The sequence below is a fragment of the Chlamydomonas reinhardtii genome, chromosome 6, assembly GCF_000002595.2.
Source record: "Chlamydomonas reinhardtii strain CC-503 cw92 mt+ chromosome 6, whole genome shotgun sequence".
NCBI lineage: Eukaryota > Viridiplantae > Chlorophyta > Chlorophyceae > Chlamydomonadales > Chlamydomonadaceae > Chlamydomonas > Chlamydomonas reinhardtii.
The window spans coordinates 2,759,584-2,775,451 of NC_057009.1; the positions used below are offsets into that span (position 1 = coordinate 2,759,584).

A 15,868-nucleotide genomic window follows, 5' to 3' on the forward strand; every position below is an offset into this window, starting at 1 on the left:
CTAATAATTAAGTTTGTATTGCCTACGGCTATGAGAGAAAGCCCTACCTTGCAATCATAACTCGATTTGCGCATCGGCAGGGCTTGCGTGGCCGTTCTTCCATTTAAACAATGCAAAATTAGCCGCTACTACGCTACACTTGGTAATGCAAGCAGCTGCGCGCGCGCAGGTCGGCAGGGCGCTCGTTGGATGGACTGCGCCCTGCGAGCGCGGCCGGAATCGAGCTGCGGCACTCCTACAATACTTAAAGTCGCTCAATCCATCGCCGGCGAGCGCTTGCGCTGCGCAGTGGCCTCGGGATGCCGACACGCACGCGCTGCTGCCGGTGCTGGTGCTGCTACTGCCCGGGCTCGGCTCTTTGTCACGAGGCAGTGGGGCAGGCGCCGCAACGGACAGCGTCTCTGGAGCTGTCGAGGCTACGGCAAGGAAGTTGTGCAGAGTGGGAGCAGCGCAGAGCACCACACACGCCGGCGGGAGCCTGGCGGCGTCGCTCACAAGCCTAGGCAGCTGCGGCGGCCTTGGTCGAGCGCCTTTCATCCCCACAAACCTCCACAACACCAACCCCGCCTCTGCAGCTCACAGACAGTGCCTACAAGTGCATCACAGTCGCTGCGCCAGCACTGGCACGAACGCCGGCACGGGCGCGGCCGGCGGCGCACGCGCAGGGAACGCTACAACTTCCGCCGGGACGGCGGCATTCCCCGCCTCCGCCTCCGCCTCCGCCTCCCGCTCCTTCTCATCCACCTGCTCGTCATCCTCCGCATCAGCAGCCTCGTCTTCAGCGGCAGACGCGGCAGAGGCGGCCCTGACCGACCTGCGTTCGCCGGCGTCCTGGTACCCCCTGGCGCGAAGCATGCGGCGGCGCGTGGTGGCGCACCTGGGGCCCACCAACTCGGGTGAGCGGCAGGGCGGCGGCAATAGCGGCAGTAGCAGCAGTAGCATCGCTCGTGTTGGCGGCAGTAGCAGCAGTTGCAGCGCTCGTGTTGGCGGCAGTAGCAGCAGCGTGTTGGTGGCGGGCGGGAGAGTTGACAGAACGCGACGGGTATTGTGACGGCGGTGGCAGCAGGTGGAGCGGCATGGAATGGACTTGACGCGCGGGCGCACCCGCACTGGCGCCATCAGGAAGGCCAACACACCATCCGCCCGCGCCCGCGCAGGCAAGACGCACGCTGCTCTGGAGGCTATGCGGGCGGCGCCGAGCGGCCTGTACTGCGGCCCGCTCCGACTCCTGGCCTGCGAGGTGCGGGTGGGCACGTGCGCGTGGCGGCGCGCGGACACAGAGCAGCAGCGGTGTCGTTATGTTGTCATGTTGGCAAGTCTAAAGTTCTTACCTTACTCTGTAGCCTCGCACTCAATAGGTATGGTTCTCAAGTGTAGTCGGCACTCACGGCTATGCCACCACGCGCAGGTTGCCGACCGGCTGGCGGCGGAGGGGCTGCCCTGCCGCCTGGTGACGGGGCAGGAGGTGCGCACCGCGGTGCCGCCCGAGGCGCCACCACCACCACCACCGGGCGCCACTGCGGGCGCTGCCGGGGCCTCCTCCTATTCTTCCTCCTCTTCCTCCTCTTTCTCCTCCTCCTCTGCCGCCTCCGGTGCCTCCTCGTCCGCGCCTGGGACCAGTGGGCGCGGCGCGGGGCCCAAGTACGTGGACGACGAAGAAGCAGGCGCCGCGTTTGGGGCAGCCGGCGGGTTGGCATCAGGGCCGAGACCAGGGCACCGAGCCGCACCCACAAGCGGCGACGCCAGGGCGGACTCAGGACCCGCAGCAGCAGCAGCCGCATCGGAACCCGCAGCAGTACGGCACACGGCCTGCACCGTGGAGATGGCTGACGTGGAGGGCGGGGGTGTCGACGTGGCGGTGCTGGACGAGATCCAGATGCTGGGGGACGGGCTGCGCGGCTGGGCCTGGACACGAGCACTGCTGGGGCTGGCGGCACGGGAGGTGCGGCCGGCCGGCCGTGTGTGTGTTAAAGAGCACAAGGAAAACATTACGCGCATTACACCGTGTGTGTTTGTTTCTGTGTGTTTGTGTTTTTGTAGTTCATTCCCAAAGAAACCATCGGGGGCGTGTGGTGTTTGTGGCGGCAGGGGGAGCGGGCACGGGAGTGAGGGTGAGGGAAGCGAGGTCTGCGTGACTGGAATGCGAAGGCACGCTCGGTTGAGCGGGTGGCCGGGGGCCGGGCGCGTGCGGGTGGGGTGGTTCTGGGACGACCAGCGGAGTGGTGGCGCGCACGGTGATTGCCCCAGTGCACAGACCCGCTACCGCCGTGCTGTTCCTCCCCTCGCTGCATCAACGCACAGGTTCATGTGGCTGGCGACCCCGCAGTGCTGCCGGTGCTGCGGGCGCTCGTGGCAGAGTGCGGCGATGAGCTGGAGGTGCGGCGGCGGCGGCGTGGTGCTGGCAGTGGCGGTGTGGGTTTGGGGCGAATGGGTTGGGGCGCCTTGGCGGGCAGGCAGGTTTCCAATCAGTAACCAGGCGTCAAACAGGCAACAAGGTGCGGGGCTGTGGCGCGGTTACACCCGGTGAGAGCACGCCTGGACCGCCACGGTTGCGACTCGAGCGTGCGCTCTTGCCTCCAAGCCGGTTTGCTCACGTGCACTGCGCTTGACTGCATCCCCACCCTTACACGCTGTGGTTCTGCAATGCCGACAAGATGCCGCCCGTGTGCCCAGCAGGTGCGCACCTACAAGCGGCTGTCGCCGCTAGTGGTTCAGGGCGAGGCGCTAGGCGGGCTGGGCGGCGCGGCGGCGGGGGACTGCCTGGTGGGCTTCAGCCGCCGCAGCCTGCACGGCCTGCGGCGAGAGGTGGTGCGCCGCACGGGGCGGGAGGCGTGTCTGGTGAGCGCGAGGGCGCCGGGAGCGCGTGGGGCGGAGGCAGAGGCAGAGGCAGCTGGGCTGGGATTGAGCTGGGTGAATGGGTTTTCGGTTCATGGCGTGATTGGCAGACGTGGTGTATGATGTACGGTATGGTATGGTGAACGGCTGTATCGACACGCACTGCGTGGGCAGTGCCCAGGGAGCTTGGGTCTGGGGCTCAGCGGTATGCGGGGCCGGGGCTGCGGAGGTCATTGATGGGCCCGCAAATCCGGATGTGTACACAACCTTGTCCAGCCGCTGCTAGCCTGATTCCTCCTCATCTGCCGCGCCACACACACGGTGTACTGTTGTGCAGGTGTACGGCGCACTGCCGCCCGAGGCGCGGCGGCAGCAGGCGGCGCTGTTCAATGCGCCGCCGCCGCCGCCCAGGCCCGGCAGCCGGCAGCCGGGCGCTGCCAGGCGGACAGAGGCCTCTGAGGCGGAGTCCGCTGCCAGCCCGGAGGAGGGCAGCAGCGCTGGCGGCGCAGCTGGGAGCGCGGGCAGCAGCGGCTGTGCGTCCGGAGTGGGGCGCTGGGGCCATTCGCACCCACACGCGCACTCGCACGAGCTGGGACCGGAGGCAGCGAATGGTGGCAGCGACAGCCGCACCAGCCGCAGCGGCGCGGCCGGCGACGCAAGCGACAGCGACGGCACAAGCGCCAGCACAGCTGCCGGTGGCAGCAGCGCCAGTGGCAGTGGCAGTAGCGGTGGCGGTGGCAGTGCCGGTGGCAGTGGCGGTGGCAGTAGCGGTGGCAATAGCGGTGGCAGGGGCTCTCGGATCCTGGTGGCTAGTGACGCAATCGGCATGGGCCTGAACCTCAACATCCGGCGTGTGGTGTTCTCGTCGCTGCACAAGTACGACGGCAGGGCGGTGCGCCCGCTGCAGGTTAGTCACGACGGCACGGCGCCGCTATTGTACACTTTCAGAGTGGTGTGTCAAGATGTGATGTGTGGTTTCCAGGACTCAGGTATCAGCGCCGACGTCGGAAGACCCCTTCACAACAAGCCGCACGTGCTACGTCTTGTCGCGCCCATGCCAACGCACGCGGCCCCGCCCCTTCCTGGCCGCCCGGCTCGCACCCTCCGGCAGGCATCCGAGGTGCGGCAGATCGCTGGCCGCGCCGGCCGCTTCTCCTCCGCCCACCCCACCGGCTACGTGACCACGCTGCACGCCGCCGACCTGCCGCTGCTGCACGCCGCACTGGCGGAGCCGCCACAGCCCATCACCCGAGCCTGCCTGCTGCCCAGGTGCGTGTCGTACGTCTGTGTTTTTTTGTGTTTTAATAAAAAGCACATGGAAACTTCGCGCGTGTGTCTGTGTGTGTATGTGTGTGTGTGTGTGTGTGTGTGTGTGTGTGTGTGTGTTAAAGAGCACAAGGAAAACATTACGCGCAGGACGTGTGTGTGTGTGCGTGTGCGTGTGGACGTGCAGGGGAGCAAGGGTAACGGAGTCAGGTGCGGTAGGGGATGACGCGGTGATGACGTCGTCATGGTGGTCGGAGCCCTTCAACCGCCATGCCGATGCCTCCTCAGTCCTGTCCTACAGAACCTGCACCCCCCACCCCCACCATCAAACCCTCACAGCTCGGAGCAACTGGCCGCCTACGCCGCCCGCCACCCGGGCCGACCCATAGCCACCAGCATGCTGGCCTTCGCCGCCGCCGCCCGCCTGGCGCCCGCCTACCAGTACGGCAGTTATGATGGCTCGTACCGCATCGCGTCGGCGTTACGGCACTTGGATCCGTATGGCAGCGGTGACGGTTACTGTGATGAGGGGGCAGAGGACAGCGATGTGGAGACGGACGGGGATGAGCTTGGGGAGGAGAGCGGCAGCAGCAGTAACGGCAGCAGCAGCGGCAGTGTAGGCGGTGGCCGTGGGGAGGTGGGAGAGGACAGCGAGGGAGGGTATAGCGTCCGAGGAGATGGCGGCGGCGGCAGGGCCGCGCGGCGGCGCGGCGGCGGCAGCGGCGGTGGCGGCCTGACAGCTGAGGAGCTGTTGTTATTCAGCACAGGTAAGATAGAGCACTGCATGCCTGTCTGTTCAGTGCCTTAGGTGGGTACGGTCGGGTGCGCGCCGCTGGCAGGCCCAAGGCGGCTATGACTAAAACGGCTAAGGCGCTTGCTCGCCGCTAAACCTGTCCCTACCCCGGCGGGGACATCTTGCTGGCACTGCCATGCTCCCCATGCTCCTCTCTCGCTGCCGTACATACACACACACATACTACGCCCCCTCCTGCCGTAACCGCACAGCCCCTGCCGACATGGATGACCCGCACGTGGCTGCCGCGCTGCTGCGCTTCGCTGAGTTGTACTGCGACAGTGGGCACGTGGGCGTCGACGCCATCGCGGGACCGGCCTGGGGCCGAGCTCAAGTGCCCCACGAGCCGCCGCGCTCCGAGGTGGGACATCTGGGTGCGGCTGGCCCAGGTGCAAACCGGGAGCGGGGCATGGACTTGCCTGAATGCATTCTTAGAATGACAATGGCTTGGGAGCTTGAGGTTGGAGGGACTGATGTGGCGTAGTGTCACACATCGCCTTTGCCTCACTCCGTCACTCGCCTTGGCACTTTCTTTTTCAACGCACGGCAGGCCGAGCTGAAGCGCCTGGAGGCGCTCCACCGCACGTACGACCTGTACGTGTGGTTGGCGTACCGCCTGCCGTTTGCCTTCACAGAAAGGCGGGCGGCGGAGGCGGCGCGGGCGGCCATCGGCGCGCTGATTGAGGAGGGGCTGGATGGACTGGCTCTGGCGGCGGCACTGGGGCGGCGGGGGCATCACCGCGGGCAGGCGCAGGGGCAGGGGCAGCGGTGGGGGGCAGGGGCGGACTGGAGTGATGATGATGCGGACGGTTACGTTGGCGGCCGTGACCGTGACTGAGGCCGACACTTTTATTTGCCGTGGCGCATAAGGCCAGTGGTTTGGTTGCAAGGGTTTGCGCTACCGGCGGATGGGTTGTAACGTGTACGGTAAGGCTGCGGTTGACAGGAGGCTGAAGCAGTGCAGGCCCCGCACCCGGCCAGTCACACAAAAGCGCTGCCGAGGTCGCGGAAACCGAGCGGTTAGCGGTGCGTCCTGACCAAGCGGTGCTCAAGTCTTTGGGCAGAATAATGCCAGCTAAGTGTTTAGTTGTCTTCTCGGGGCGCCGCGAGCGCGCGAGAAGAAAAAGCGCTTGTTTAGCAAACAGGTACCGTCACGCAATCGATCGTCCGCGCGCCCCTTTGCACCTGATACCAGTTGCAAATCAAATGCATATTTGTGCGTACTATGCGGGTGATTGGGACACCCGGGGCACCCGCGGCCATGTGGTACCAGCAGCGCGAATCTGGGCAGGGGAAAAGGAGCGCCCAACATAGATTTGTGTAGTTGCTCGCTGCCACGTACGATACAAGTACACTGCTACTAGGCGTATGTGCGCGAGCTGCTTAGGTTATTACGGAATTGCCTTGTGTGCGCAGTGCCAGACCTCCAGAAGCCATGTATGACTTCTGTGGAATGCACCAGCCGATTGAGGACTACTCAGACTTGATGCCGGAGCTGTTTGGGCACGGGAAGGGAATGCCCGTCAGCATGGACTGGGGGCAACCCGCGTACCACCAGCAGGCCTCACAGCCTGTGCAGCAGCTCTCACAGCAGACCTCGCTGCCGCTGGCGACATCTCCCAAGGACGAGCCCTGCTCCATGGGGTTCGCCGTGGGCGCTTCGCGAAGGCGCAAGGCTGCACCAAAGAGCTTGCGCCCGCAGCAAATAGCTATAATTGAGCTGCAGAAGCAATTGGATGTCCTGATAAAGGAGCACGACGTGGTGGCGACGGAGAACAGCAGGCTCAAGGCCCGACTAAGGGTGAGCGCGGGCGCAAGTAGGCTCTGCCTGTGACGCACGACGCGCGTTGGTCGGGGCGGCTGGAGATACAGTGGAAGGCTGTGTCATGGGGTTCGGGGCCTCGCGCTTTCACTCGAGTTCCGGAAAGGGGTCGCGGCATGCACGCGAGCGTCAACCGGGCCGGCGCTTGACGCAACAGTCGAAAGTCTGTACGCAAGTCGTAGCACAATATTATTAAGACAATATTGGAGGCGTCGGCAGTCGCCGCAAGCACCAAAACCACTTGGTATCTGCCGCGCTCCCCGTTGCTTTCCCCTGCCAGGTCATCGAGGCCGTGCTGCCGGTTCGCGAGTGCAAGGCGCGGCTCGCGCAGGCCGCTGGGCTGGGCTCCCGGACCGCGCCAGAGCCCGAGTCGCCCGCGCTGGCAGGCCTCCTCGACCTCCCCGCGCCCAGCCCCTCCTCCTCCTTCACCACCAGCACCTGCCCGTCCGGCGCCGACGCCGATGACACCGCCAGCGCCCAGGACCCCATCAGCAGCAGCAGTATGGGCTTTGACAGCCTGGGCCGCTCCTACTCCGGCGCCACCTCTCTCGCCGCCCCGTCGTCAGGCGCCACCGCCCGTACCTGCACCACCAGCGGCACCGCCGCCCCCGACTCGGCCCGGCGCCAGCACCACAAAGCGCAGCAGCAGCAACAGCAGCAGCAGCAGCAGCAGGTCGAGGACGAGGCGCGGTGGCAGCAGGCGTGGCAGACCTGGGTCCGCGAGGCAGCGTTGCTGGTGAACGCCCACGATGCGCGGCCCAACGAGCTGTACGTGAAGCGCGTGGAGGAGGCGTTTGCACGGCTTAAGGCCGCGGCGGTGTACGGCTGTGCTAAGCACCCGGAGCTCATCTGCAACATGTGCGTAAGGAGCACAGTGGCCGATGACAAATTAGCGGCAGCTTTGCGGGGGGCAGGGGCGCGGGCGGGACTCGTGGTTGGACGAAACCGCGGGCGCTCGTGTCGTGTTTTGGGCCAGCTGGGCCGTAATGGTTCGTGTACGTTCCTGGTCTATGGCACGCGCTGCGCTGCTGTTGCACCGGCACGATCTGTCAAGATCCTGTATTAGTCAGATGGGTTTAGCAGCCGCTGCTGACAGGGCGGGGTGCTGACTGGGCCGCCATGAGTGCATGACTAAGAGTGTGCACATGAAGCCACTAGCGCACCATGGGTTCTACCAGCAGCAAAATTTCCCCATTAATTTACCATATTCCACTATTTGTAGGCGCCAAGTGAACATGGAGACGGGCGTGGAGGAGGTGCCGCCCGACTCGTTCTGGACGCTGGTGGCGAGCGGCATGCGCCTGACGCCGGCGCAGGTGGCGGACTGCCGCACCGCGCTGACGCTGTACCGCGAGCGCATGGAGGTGGTGATGGCGGAGCGGCGCAGCCTGGCCGACCAGCTGGCGTCGTGCATGGGCGCCCTGCACCTGGCGGAGGCGGAGGGACGCGCAGCGCCGGGCAGCATGCAGCGGGAGCGGCTGACGCTGGAGGCGGAGGAGGTGGCGGCGGCGCTCGACACGAACGTCGCCGCCGAGGGCCACACCACCATGCTCGCACGCGACCTGCTCAACAGCACGCTCCTAACCAAGATGCAGTGTGCCCGCATCAGCGTGCTGTCCTACCCCTACTTCCCAGATGCGCTGGCGCTGCTGACTGCGGCGGTGGACATCTCGGAGCGGCCCTCCAAGAGCGGCGGCAGCGGCGGCGCAGCAGCAGCTGGCGAGGCCGCCGCCAACAGCTGAGTGCCGCTCACGGGAAGCCGCGCTGGCGTCCAGCGGCCCCTGCACAGCTGATAGGGATATGTTCTTCATGCGTGACTCCTTGCTTGACATGGTGCAGCATGTGCGCTCTAATTTTGGTGTTGATTTCGGTTGCCGTTTTAATCCATGCATGTTTGGTTTCCGGAAGCCGCCACCCATCCTCACGTTTGGGAGAGCTTATCCCGCGCCGCGCTTATTGTTTGTTTTGAGTGTTGGATTGTTTAAACGCGCGGAATGTGAAGGCGAATGCCAACGCAGCATAAACGGGTGGGTGGCGGCCGGAAGTGGGTGACTGCATGAAGGTTGGTGCGAATACTATTTCGATTTGCATCTTGTGGTCGACCTTGCTGTGAGGCCCGCACACTACGGTCCCTGGGAGCCGTGTGCATCAACCAAGTTTTGCCAAACATAATGAAGCTGACCATGATCTAACGGCGGGCGGTGTGGGTGTCTTGCTGGGTCCGCATACGGTACCTGTGGGCGGGCCCGCAAGCCTCAATAAAGTTTTGATGTCCTTTTTCCATGGCCTAACTCCAGTTTTAGAACGCTATGAGCTTATCTCTCTTACATATAGAGCACTGTCACTGCACAAGATACGAGGAAGCACTGAAGATCTCGGGGGAAGCCGTCCATGAAAGACGGGGGAAAGGAAAAGGGATGGCCTAGAAGTGGTGTGATGCGGTTGGCCTGGGACAGCATGGGACTGGGACGGTCTTCATGGCGTGTGCACGTTTCTTACTAAACGCTAATTTGGTGCGCTCACGTGCATCCCTTACAAAGACGTTGCTGGGGGCTCGTGAGAGAAGGTGCCACAGCTTGTTCCGAATGCATGCGATGCCAGTTCGTATGGCAGCGTTAATCTGTGCGTGCCATGGAAATATGGCGTGCCTTTCCAGCCCCAGCTCCATTTGGTGTGGAGCTGAGGCTTTGAAGGAAGTGGTGCGCTGTTGCTGCAGAGTGATGCAGCAGTAGTCTGGAGCAAGGGCCGGTGAGGCGGCTCACGACACAAGCGTGATGAGCAGAGTCGGAAGCTATCATCGGAAGAAAGAAAGGCGACATGGCACGTTGGGTGCCAATTCGGTGTGAACTACTATGGTCGGAAATGCATCAACTCTATGATGTGTGTACAACTAGGCTGGCGCTGGATTACAGAAGGCAACGTCAAGAAGGTGAGGGCTGCCGCCTGTGCCCGGCGCAGCCGATGGCCAGGACGATGTCGAGGTGCCTCTGTATCGTAAGACAGAACCGCAGTTGGCGACGCGGGCCACCCACACCATGGCTGGCACGTGTGCTCGAGTACCGTGCGGTACGCGTATGGTAGGCAGGTGGTAGGCGTATATTAAGGCGGGTGTGCACAACAAGATGCGTTCGAGCGCCCCAACCCCCAATCCCTTGGGGCTACTAGGTGACGCGGTGTGATGCAGCGGGTGCGGGCTCTGACAAATGACACGAGGGCAAGCCCTCGAGGTAAGGCAGGTCGTAAGTTGGCAAGTACTGCGGGGCTGCAACCCCACGCTAATACGCTTGCCGGTGGAGCAAGGCCGCAACGCTGGGGCGCAGAGCGCCAGCAGCCCAGCACCTGCAGCACTGACAGCAATACCTGAGATATGAAGGACAGGTGGACACCTCACACCTGGACTGATCGGACGTCCAAACGAAGGAAACGGTGCGGGGCCAAAAGGATGAACATCAGCTTTAGGCCCGACCACTCCAGGGGCACCTGTGAACCACCCGTACTGTGCATGGGTTTCGGCGGTGTGTCGGCGGCCGCTGTAGCGGCAAGCTGCATCGCCGAGCTTGAGCCTCGCCAAGCAGCCCAGTATGCGAAAGCAGTCGTCTGCCATCTCATGACAGGGCGCGCCGGCGAGGCTCGCGATCGGGAGGGGTGCTGGCGATGGGGCCCTGGGGATCGGGAAATGCCACACCACGGGCGTAGAAACACACGCTGGTCTGACGCCGCAACACCGCGGCAAGCCCCTTGACTTTTCTATAAGTACGTATGATTTTTATGCAACCCAACGACAAGCGGCGCGGACGCTGCTAGGTTTACGGCATCGTGTGTGTCACCGACGGCAGATTTGCGCGAAGTGTTACGCACTGCCCAATCGCAGGTCCGCTCCAAGGCCTTCGCCCTCCACGTACTCACTCAGCTTTAGTATAGTTCGAATGACTCGCACACGCCGAAAGGCACCACAGTTGTTTCGCAAAGTAGCAATTAACTCCAAACGACGCAATTGACATTTCTCGCTGAAGGCAGTACTGAACACATTTTGACACCCAGCAGTGAACGTATCATGCATCAGCCTTTACTATGGGAGGAGGACTGGGAGAAGGTGACGCCGCGGGAAACCGTCAAGCCGGGGGCACAGGGGTCGAGCCTGTATGTGGGCCTTCCCCCGCTGGCTGTGCGCCTGGCCGCCGACGCAGCTAAGGCTGCGGCCGCGCAATCAGCATCAGCGGGGATACAGAGCACCAGCACAGACATCACGATGTCTTCGGGGCGCAAGCGGCCAAATGCCAGCACGGCGAAGAGCCTGCGCCCGCAGCAAGTCATGATGATAGAGCTACAAAAGAAGCTCGACGTCCTGATGAAGGAATACTCCGTGGTCGAAACGGAAAACAGCAGGCTGAGGGCAAGGCTGAGGGTAAGCGGGGGGTATACATGAAGGCGGGGAGAAAGGACCAGACGGGGACCAGACGGGCAGTGTAACCTGACGTAACCCCATGCGTGGCATGCCGCGTGGCGGTTGCCAGCAGTTGGCAGCCACGTGCCCAGCAGCCTACTTAGCCCATCAGGGCCACGTTGGGCGGCGAACACGTACCTATTCAAGTAAAACCAATAGCCAGGGCGTGGGACCAGCCGGAACGTTGCGCCTGCTTTCGGTGGTCGACTGGTCGTGGAGTGTTTGGTGGGCAACTCAAAAATTGGGCATTTGCAGTGGCGCAACCCGTTTAAGGCTAGTGCGGGCTTAAGACCGCAGTCCACAAACCAACGCACAGGCGAAGGCTTCTTCAAGTCCTCAGCCCTGGTTGTCTGTCACCGCGCACACCAGCTGCCGCCGTGCCCCATTGCTCCTGTGTACGGTAGTACACGCGGGGCCCTGCGCGCATGCGCCTGTCTGTACTCGCGACCGCCCCCACGCGCTAAACCCCCATGCCCCCCCTCCCCATGCCAGGTTATTGAGGCGGTGCTGCCTGTACGGCAGAAGCTTCAGAAGCAGCCCTCCCAGCCGCTGCCCAGCAGCACCCCCACCCCCACTCCCACCGGCACCGGGATGGTGAGCACGCCGCCACAGCCACAGCCGCAGGCGGGCGACGCCACCGAGCGTCCCGCCGCCTCAGACGACCTCTGCTGCATGAGTGGCGACGTCGGGGGTGGCGGCGGCGCGGGCGGCGCGCTGGGCATCTCGCCGGCCGGCCTGCAGCAGCAGCACTCGCTGCAACACCAGGCGTCGCAGCACCCGCACCTCCAACACCAACATCAGCAGCAGGCAGCCTCCGGTGGCGCCGGCGCTGTCAGCAGCTCCACGACCAGCGCCACGGCGCCGCCGCCGGGCCTGCTGCGCCTGGCCGCCGACTCTCCCAGCGCCAGCCCACACCGCTCCTCCGTGGAACCCGACCTCGACTCCGGCTGTAGCCCGCTGCTGCACCCCACCACATCCACTCTGGAACAATGGATGCGCTCGCGCCCCGCCTCCTGCAAACAACAGCAGCATAGCAAGCACCGCCACCAGCAGCAGCAGCAGCAACAGCACAGTCGGAGCGTGGACGAGGAGCGGTGGCTGGAGATCTGGAAGGTGTGGGTGCGCGAGGCGTCGCTGCTGGTGCAGGTGTACGACGCTCGGCCAAATGAGATGTACATCAAGCGGTTGGACGAGGCGTTTGGCAAGCTGCGGCAGGCGGAGCACGAGCTGGACCTGGCGCATCCCGAGCTCGTCTGCAACATGTGCGTGTGTGTGCGCGTGTGCATGTGTATTTGTGTGTGTTAGCTAGGGATATGATTACGTGCGTGTTTCCACATGCTGTTTGTGGGGGCCATTGTTCAGGCTGTTTTGGCAGCCACCGATGACTTTGCCGGCACAAATTGCAATACGAATCCTATGCACACGCTGACAGAAACGCTCACCAGGCTTACCCACCATTGTCTCTCCAACACATCAACTACCGTACTTGTAGGCGCCAAGTGAACATGGAGACGGGCGTGGAGGAGGTGCCGCCCGACTCGTTCTGGACGCTGGTGGCGAGCGGCATGCGCCTGACGCCGGCGCAGGTGGCGGACTGCCGCACCGCGCTGACGCTGTACCGCGAGCGCATGGAGGTGGTGATGGCGGAGCGGCGCAGCCTGGCCGACCAGCTGGCGTCGTGCATGGGCGCCCTGCACCTGGCGGAGGCGGAGGGACGCGCAGCGCCGGGCAGCATGCAGCGGGAGCGGCTGACGCTGGAGGCGGAGGAGGTGGCGGCGGCGCTGCACGCCAACGTGACGGCGGAGGGGCACACCACGGGCCTGGCGCGCGACCTGCTGCGCAGCGACCTGTTCACCTCCATGCAGTGCGCGCGGGGCAGGTGCGTACGCGCGTGGGCGCAGGTGTTCGCGTGGGTGCGGGCGTGTTTTGCAGTAGCTGTCCGTCCAGGATACAGGCGGCCGGCGACCTAAGTGGCCACGACATGCTGTGTGTGTGTGTGTGTGTGTGTGTGTGGAAGTGTTTGTGTGTGTGTGTGTGTGCGGGTGCACGCTCTGGCTGCTGGGCTGACCTGCGCACCCCCTGTGCCATCCTTCCTTGTTGTCACGGATCGCAGCATGCTGTCCTACCCGTATTATCCCGACGCGCTGGCGATGGTGGCGGCAGTGGTCGCCAATGCCGACGCGGCTGCGGCCGCAGCCCAGCAAGCCGCCACTGGGGACGGCAGCGGAAGCGGAAGCGGCAAGGCCGGCGACGGGCAACAGCAATAGCGGCACCAGTAATTCCACTGGAGTGTACGGCAACACGCACGTGCATCAATCGGTGGCGCTATAATGCACCGGGTTGCTTCGGCTGTGCGTGCAGTCAAATCCGTGTGTATGCCGGGGGCCGCTCGGAGGTGTGTGTGTGTGTGTGTGTGTGTGTGTGTGTGTGTGTGTGTGTGTGTGTGTGTGTGTGTGTGTGTGTGTGTGTGTGTGTGTGTGTGTGTGTGTGTGTGTGTGTGTGTGTGTGTGTGTGTGTGTGGTTAGCTAGAGTCTGCATTAAGTACCAAACGGTTTAACAACAAGACGGGGAGTTATAGAAGTCGCGGGGGTTGGAGATTTGCATGTGGTGCGCGGAGCCAAACAGCGGCACAACGCGGGGCCAATTGGATGCTTTAATTCAGCGCGCCGCCTCCAGTTTTCGGTCATGTAAATGGGCGGTGAGGAGGTGGTGGCGTGTGGTGGATTTTTTTGCAACGTGCAGGCGGCTTGGGAGAGCCTTTCCTTGCGCACTTGTGGGTCGGTGTGTGCGGCATCCCATTCCAGCACATTTTTCGTTGCCGCAGCTGTTTGGAGTTAGGTGGAGTCAAGTCTAATACCGTACCTGTGTGCAGAACCTGGACACGACAAAAGTTGCCACTTTGGTTTCAAACGGAGGTGGTTTGATTGGGTTTGCACGGCTTGGGTGCTTCCATCAAGCTTCGCCTGGTGAGTAAGGGACCTACGGGTTCCCAAGCAAGCCTCTAGAGGTTACACGCACGCAATGCTCGTGTTCGTGTACTCGGTCGCACTCAAGCTTCCACGCTCACGGCTCGGCTTTTGCACACCGCCGCAGTTATCGGGGCGCTTGGATGTTGCAATTGATGAAGCGGGGTTGAGGAGATTGAAGTGAAGGATTGTTGTGTGGTGGTTGATGCGTGTTTGTGGCAATCCCCGGCGCACCCAACCCAAGAGGGAGTTGGGCACCGCGGCATGAACACAACCCAATGGTATGTTTATGGAACCGGGAGCCGGCCTTGACGCCGAAGGTCCAAGGCGGCTGGCGGGGTCCCGTATGTTTGTACCTGTATTACACATGACTGCGCCGCAAAATGCTCTGCTACAATTGTGCTTCCTCTTTTCGTACGGCTCTAGTACGGTCAACTTTTGCTTGGACTGTGGCGTGGTTAAGAGGCCTTCGCTTGCTTTTGGTGCATCCGTTTGAAATAGAATGGTGTTAGCTAGGTATTGCAACATCCTCTGGGCATGGAACTTTGTGACGGGAGTGGCGCTTTGGGGGCTCCCCGGCAGCACATATCAATGGCGGGGATGTGTGCGACGGGTAAAGGTGTTCTTCGATTTTGTTGTTTCGGCACCTGCTGGGTAGTGCTGCGACGCGGCCGGCCGCATGACATTAGGCGCAAGAGGGCGAGTGCGGTACAGTGTGTGGCAGTCGACCTCTGATGCCACAGCGTCCCGCACTGCACAAGCGTCCGCCATGCGTTTGTCGCACCCGCAACTAACGCAACGGACGCCTTTTCGCACAAGCAATGAAATGTACGTGCAGGCGGCCGGTATGAATGATGGAAACAACTGCTGATCCGGGATACTGGTGTGTTCGCAGGAGCGGGTGTGCAGGAAGGAATGAAGACATGGTGATCAACCATCGCTCGCTTGAGATGAGGTTTCCTTCCCGCGTGGCTGGTGCCAGCGCCAGCACACTCATAGGATGCTTGTGATCCGGCACTTGCGGTGATGCCGTGCACTACCGTATTTTGTGGGTGACTAAAAGTTCCATGCCCATGCGTGCACATGGCGCTGCGCAGGTTGGTGTCGTGCGATGGGACAGGGTAATAAGGCTTGGCTTGGCACGCTTTACTGGAGCATGCAGCTTTTGATTGATGAAGTGCGTGGAATGCCCCTATGGTAAGAACTGCTGTATGGAGCTTTCGGTGCATGCAGAGACGGCATGTAGGCCAGCAAAGCTCACGTATGTACCGGTCCATCCCCTGGTCAGTGATACGGGGCTTCCCGGGCTTCCGTGGACGCACGACCCTTCACCAGCGGGACGCAGGCCTCCGGGCGTGGTTCTCCGCGTACGATGTCACGTATCATTACATGCCCGCAGCCTTGTCCTCTTCTGGTCTCGTTAACCTGCGGTCTTCAGCCCCCCCTTGTCCAGGCGCCGCGCCCCACCCGCACCTTGACCCGCACGGAGAGGCCACCATCCATGGACGGGACCGTCTTCGCCCTAAGCGTTTGGGCACTTCATGTCGGTGGCGGAGTGTATGGAGGATATCGGCCACCGAAGAGGTCTCCCCTGCTGCACAGCAGCTGCAGCGCAGCGCCAGCGGCAGCACTTGCCGCCATCTCTGCTCGCGCCTGCGTCCTCTTCCATCTCCCCCGACGCTCGCTGGCCCGCATCACCAGCAGTGTCACTGCCGTACGTCACCGCCACCGACCTGCCGCGC

The 15,868-nt window shown here is 63.1% G+C and overlaps 3 protein-coding genes across 3 annotated transcripts; all 3 read left to right on the top strand.

The window, feature by feature from the left end:
- Nucleotides 1-18: 18 nt before the first annotated feature.
- Nucleotides 19-5,990, top strand: CHLRE_06g270900v5 (uncharacterized protein). Its single transcript, XM_043062940.1, has 10 exons — nt 19-896; nt 1,158-1,240; nt 1,409-1,942; nt 2,302-2,376; nt 2,677-2,838; nt 3,173-3,742; nt 3,947-4,104; nt 4,441-4,868; nt 5,107-5,255; nt 5,445-5,990. Exons 1-10 carry the CDS (start codon nt 146-148, stop codon nt 5,730-5,732), a joined length of 3,198 nt encoding a protein of 1,065 aa, XP_042923646.1. The 5' UTR covers nt 19-145; the 3' UTR covers nt 5,733-5,990.
- A 253-nt stretch (nt 5,991-6,243) lies between these two features.
- On the top strand, nt 6,244-10,590 carry CHLRE_06g270950v5 (uncharacterized protein). Its single transcript, XM_001696442.3, has 3 exons — nt 6,244-6,695; nt 6,997-7,574; nt 7,939-10,590. Exons 1-3 carry the CDS (start codon nt 6,330-6,332, stop codon nt 8,456-8,458), a joined length of 1,464 nt encoding a protein of 487 aa, XP_001696494.2. The 5' UTR covers nt 6,244-6,329; the 3' UTR covers nt 8,459-10,590.
- A 48-nt stretch (nt 10,591-10,638) lies between these two features.
- On the top strand, nt 10,639-15,518 carry CHLRE_06g271000v5 (uncharacterized protein). Its single transcript, XM_043062941.1, has 4 exons — nt 10,639-11,121; nt 11,653-12,422; nt 12,653-13,039; nt 13,274-15,518. Exons 1-4 carry the CDS (start codon nt 10,771-10,773, stop codon nt 13,425-13,427), a joined length of 1,662 nt encoding a protein of 553 aa, XP_042923647.1. The 5' UTR covers nt 10,639-10,770; the 3' UTR covers nt 13,428-15,518.
- Nucleotides 15,519-15,868: the final 350 nt, after the last annotated feature.